Here is a 5,000-nt window from a genome sequence, read left to right as displayed (position 1 = left end):
TTATTTCTTAATTTCTCTTTTTTATATGTAGCCTAAGAATGATAGATGATTAAGTAAATGAAGGTTTTTTTTTTTTTTTTTTTCTAAATTTGTTACACACACACACACACACACACACACACACACACACACACACACACACACACACACACACACACACACACACACACACACATACACACATATATATATATATATATATATATATATATATATATATATATATATATATATATATATATATATATATATATGTTGTGTATGTATTTATAGATACTTTATGGATTTTATTTGGATATTTGTTCAAGATCTGCCTTATATATTGTTGATTCATTTTCAGAATTGCGACATGGGGGGTTGTCCAACCCTGTTAAATCTTCTGGAGGAACCAAATCATCAGTGTCATCAGGCAGCAAATCATCCAAGACCAGAAATCGAGCACATACCATTAATCCTGTAGTAAAGCTGGAGGGAAGAATCGACAGTAGCGAGTCCTTGGTGGGGGACCGTACATCACAAGTGGCTGGAGAGTCTGGCATCAACAGCAGCAGTATAAACAGTGGCAGGACGGGGGTGTTGCCCGACTCCCCCGTGTGCGAGTTACTGCCATCCCCAAGTGGCCTGGCGCTGTCTCAGCTAAAGACAGAGGTCAAGACAGAAGAAAGCCTGGATAGTGGGCCCACCTTGGTACCGCCTCCACAGCCCCTCCCAACGTCCCTGCCCCCACCGGCCCCTCCGGAGCCGCAGCATCCAATGCCACACCCCATTTCACACGCTGGCCCTCCACCCAGTGTGGGGCCCCCCAGCATAGGACCACCCAGTGTGGGACCCCCAAGTGTGGGTCCTCCCTCTGTTGGTCCTCCCAGTGTGGGTCCTCCCAGTGTGGGTCCACCAAGTGTTTCCTGCCCCAGTGCTACACACCCAAGCCTCACCACGTACAGTGTGCCCCCAGTCACCATGGCGGGTTCAGCCCTGGCAGGGGTGCACATAGCCAGCCAGAGTGTGTCAAGTGTTGAAGAGGAAGTCAACAAGATCTCCGCCATGCTGCAGGCTGAGGCAGAGGCATTAACGGCCTCTCAGAACCTCATCGCCAGCTCCAACATGGACATGGGCACAGGCATCGTAGGGACTCATGACATTGTAGAAGCGCAGGGCTTGGCGGGTGGCAGTGTGACCAGCAATGGCAGCTCCCTGAGTGCAGGGCCTGGTGGAATGATCTCCAACTCGCAGGCCATGGGCTCGGTGCCGGTGCCGATGAGCCATATGTCCATGGCCACCCTGAACCAGATTCAGGCCGACCTGCTGGCCACTGTCAGTGAGTCGGACCTCAATGCCGTGCTCAACGCCACTCCTGATTCCTCAGACCTGGCTCAGACCGTTCTTCCCAATAATTCTCAGTGCTACTTAAATGAAAGCGGTAATATTACCTATTTGGACCAACAGACTGTAAATACGGACAATTATGTTGAACCTCCACATTTAAGTAATCAGAATGTGTTACCACAACAGTACAATAATGAACAGTTATCAATGCCCGTTCTAGAGCAAATCACAAAAGAGGTTTTGTTGGAAGCCGATCCCTCGACTCACAACTTTCAGGCTGTGTCGAGTGGAGTGCAGGGACAGTACACCAACACTACTCAGTCTGATCTTATTGAAGTACCTGTAGACTCATTTAGTTTTGATGAGATTGAGAAAATATCGTCACAGTGTGATGAGCTAACGAAAGCAGTGAATTCTATAAGTCAGTTGTGTCAGCAGGGAGGTAACAGTGGGCTGGAGTCGCAGTTGGCAGGTTTACTGCAGCAGCCAAGCTCCACCCCTGCCCCATCCCCCTCCCCCGGCGCGACGGGCATCCCGGTAGGTAACTCCATCAGTGCTGCGCCTACCCTTGGGACAACGGCGACCAGCCAGGGCATCACAGTGGTCATTGGGGCTGGTGCGCAACCGTCTGTTACGACTGTGACGACGCAACCCTCTCTCTCTATGCCTACCCTGGCTGCCACCCTAAAGAAACCTGTGGTGTCAACAGCGGGGGGACAGCACTTGGTGTCCCCAGGGCCCGCCACCTCCACACACACCCCATCCCACACACCCACTCACACACCTTCTCATACCCCCACACACACACCCACACAGCACACCACAACCAGCAGCAACACAACCCTCACGCCGGTGCCCCCCACGCCCTCGCCCAAAAAATCCAACAAAAAGAAGAAGCCGGGCGAGAGGAAGCTACTGCCACTCAAGGACCGCGAGTACGACCCAGAGGTGCACTGCGGGGTGGTGGTAGCTGAGACAGGCAAGCCCTGCACGCGCTCCCTTACCTGCAAGACGCACTCGCTATCTCTGCGCCGTGCTGTGCCCGGGAGGTCCAAAAAGTTTGATGACCTACTCCTGGAGCACCGAGCGGCCAAAGAGGCACAGACCCGGGCTGCCAAACCGCCCGACGCAGCAGCAGGCCAGATTCAGGTAAGTGCAGCTGCGTGCGCCACCTCCCGAGAGTGCCCATCCTGCTTGGTGTGCTCTTGTTTGATGCCATAATCAGTCACCTGGTGCATCTCACCTGCCAGCCAGTGTTGTGGCCTCTCCAACCTCCTCTGCTAATACAGTATGCATTGGTCGTGCTTGGATGACGATGCTCGCTGTGGGCCAGTCTCTGAGCACAGCATTTAAAGGTTCACTTTCTTTTTTTCTTTTTTTTTATTAAGACTTTCAGCCTTGGCTCATTCCTTTTTTCTCCTTTTCTCTCTCTATGTATATTTTTACAATTGTACCTTAGGTAATTTCCGCTGCTAGTCACAGAGAGGAAGTACCTTTGCATACATACTTCAGGGATTGTGCATACATATTTGAAATATTAATACTGATTACTTTTTTTTTTCTTAAATTATTTTCCCATTACATGGTCGCACTCTCTAAGCTCCCTTAGAGAGTGAGGCAAATTGTGGTGTGTGTTGTGTTGGTTGGCATGTGACTGTGTGTTGCAGGGCACCCCTCCCCGCGGGCCGGCCATGGCCACCACCAGCAGTGGAGGGATGGTGGTGGGGGGAGCTGCGGCTACCTCCCCCCTCCTTGTAAAAACCCTGGGGGGCACCGCACCCACCCTCGTGGCAGCGGGCGACCCCTCTCCCAACCCCACCTTACACCATCCCATGGATCCTCCCAGCACCCCGTCGCACATCCATGCCACGCCCCCCTCTCCTGCATACTGGCCGCCCACTCCCAGGATTGCTCCGGCTCTCGTACCTGCTGATAATTTTTATGTCCGTGAGCCTCCCAAACCTCTCGCTGTAAGTTACAGGAGTGATCTGTTTGTACAGTTGATTGTTGTTCTTATGGCTAAGCAGCAGTAGTACTATTAACAAGAAATTAAAGGATCATGATTTTAAAAATACAATTGGTTTTAACTAAATTGAATGTTTTCTCTTTCTTCCAGTTTTACAATTATACATTTATCTTGTAAATTTATTTTATTTTCTGATATCTTATTCAAGTTAATTCAGGTTTAGACTTCGCATGATAATAAGAAAAAGATGATGGTAATAAAATTATATATAAAAAAAAAAAACTAATTCATGGTTGCTCTCTTGCAGACGTGTTCATATAACTGCAGAAGATTGGGTGGCCACCTGGCAACAGACCACCGTGCTGACCTGTTGCGCAGTGCATTCCGAAATGCCCTGAAAAAGCCACACCCAGCCTCTGTTCTCAGTGACTCTAGCATTAGCAATACTTCAAACATTGCTGGTACACCAGATAGATTCGTCAACGTGAAGCCGCTGCTGGCCAAGAAGCTGCAGTTGACGGTGCCGTCAGGCTCAGCCAGTAAGGATGGCATCAGTGTGAGCACGGGATACAATGGCCACATCCATGTTGGCAACAGCATGGGCATCGTGAACAGCAGTGCGCTGGCGGCCACGCTTAAGCGGCCCACACAGCCAGACGCCCTAAAAAATAATGCTACTCCTATCACGAGTGCCAAAAATAAAAATAAAAAGGTAAAGACAAACGATGGTGCTATCAATATTGTGGGGAACGTGCTGCAACTGGACACTGGTGGGAGCAAGAACCACATTCCTGTTGTTGTCAGCTTGCAAAATGGCTTGTCCAACACTCAAACTATAACCTTAAGTAATGTGGCCATCGCAGGGGTCAGAAACTCGACCACGCAACCTATCCGTATCAACCCCTCCACAACCACCACGCTGGTGAGAGACGCACAGGTGACGGACGCACGGCCGGGCAGCAGTGATAGCACCAACATTGTCTTGCCCAGTGGTATTGTGATATCGGACGCATTAGCAAAGTCGTTCAAAAGTGACAGTGCGGGCAGCATTCGGTTAGAACTTCACAGCAATACCTTTGGCGATGCCTCCAGATTGGTCACAAATACTGCCAAAGGTAAGATAAAGAGTTTACATTTCTTTTCTCCTTATATTCTGTTATTGATATTTTGTGTGTGTGTGTGTGTGTGTGTGTGTGTGTGTGTGTGTGTGTGTGTGTGTGTGTGTGTGTGTGTGTGTGTGTGTGTGTGTGTGTGTGTACACATATATGTATGTATGTCTGTATATACATATATATAATTATGTGTTTATATATATATATATATATATATATATATATATATATATATATATATATATATATATATTTATATACATATATATATATATATTTACATACATATATATATATATATATATATATATATATATATATATATATATATATATATATATATATATATATATATATACATCTATATATATACATATGTGTGTGTATATATATATACATATATGTGTGTGTGTGTGTGTGTGTGTGTTTTATATATTATAATATATATATATATATATATATAATATATAATATATTATAATATAATATATATATATACCCCAAAATATATTGTATATATACTTATATGTGTATATATATACATATATATGCATATATATGTATATACTATATATTATGTGTTGGGGGGGGTGTGTGGT

General features: G+C 46.4%; 1 protein-coding gene across 1 annotated transcript in view; it reads left to right on the top strand.

Moving 5' to 3' along the window:
- LOC119599507 (mucin-5AC-like) overlaps positions 1 to 5,000 on the top strand; it is a gene marked incomplete at its 5' end in the record, with an annotated part of 13,466 nt that overhangs the window by 592 nt on the left and 7,874 nt on the right. The window contains 3 exon segments of the mRNA XM_037949268.1: positions 341 to 2,472; positions 2,991 to 3,293; positions 3,597 to 4,404. Of these exon segments, the coding sequence (XP_037805196.1) occupies positions 341 to 2,472; positions 2,991 to 3,293; positions 3,597 to 4,404 (3,243 nt within the window).

Source organism: Penaeus monodon, chromosome 43 (genome assembly GCF_015228065.2).
Source record: "Penaeus monodon isolate SGIC_2016 chromosome 43, NSTDA_Pmon_1, whole genome shotgun sequence".
NCBI lineage: Eukaryota > Metazoa > Arthropoda > Malacostraca > Decapoda > Penaeidae > Penaeus > Penaeus monodon.
Note: the sequence above shows the minus strand (reverse complement) of the source record. Positions and strands in the feature narration are given on the sequence as shown.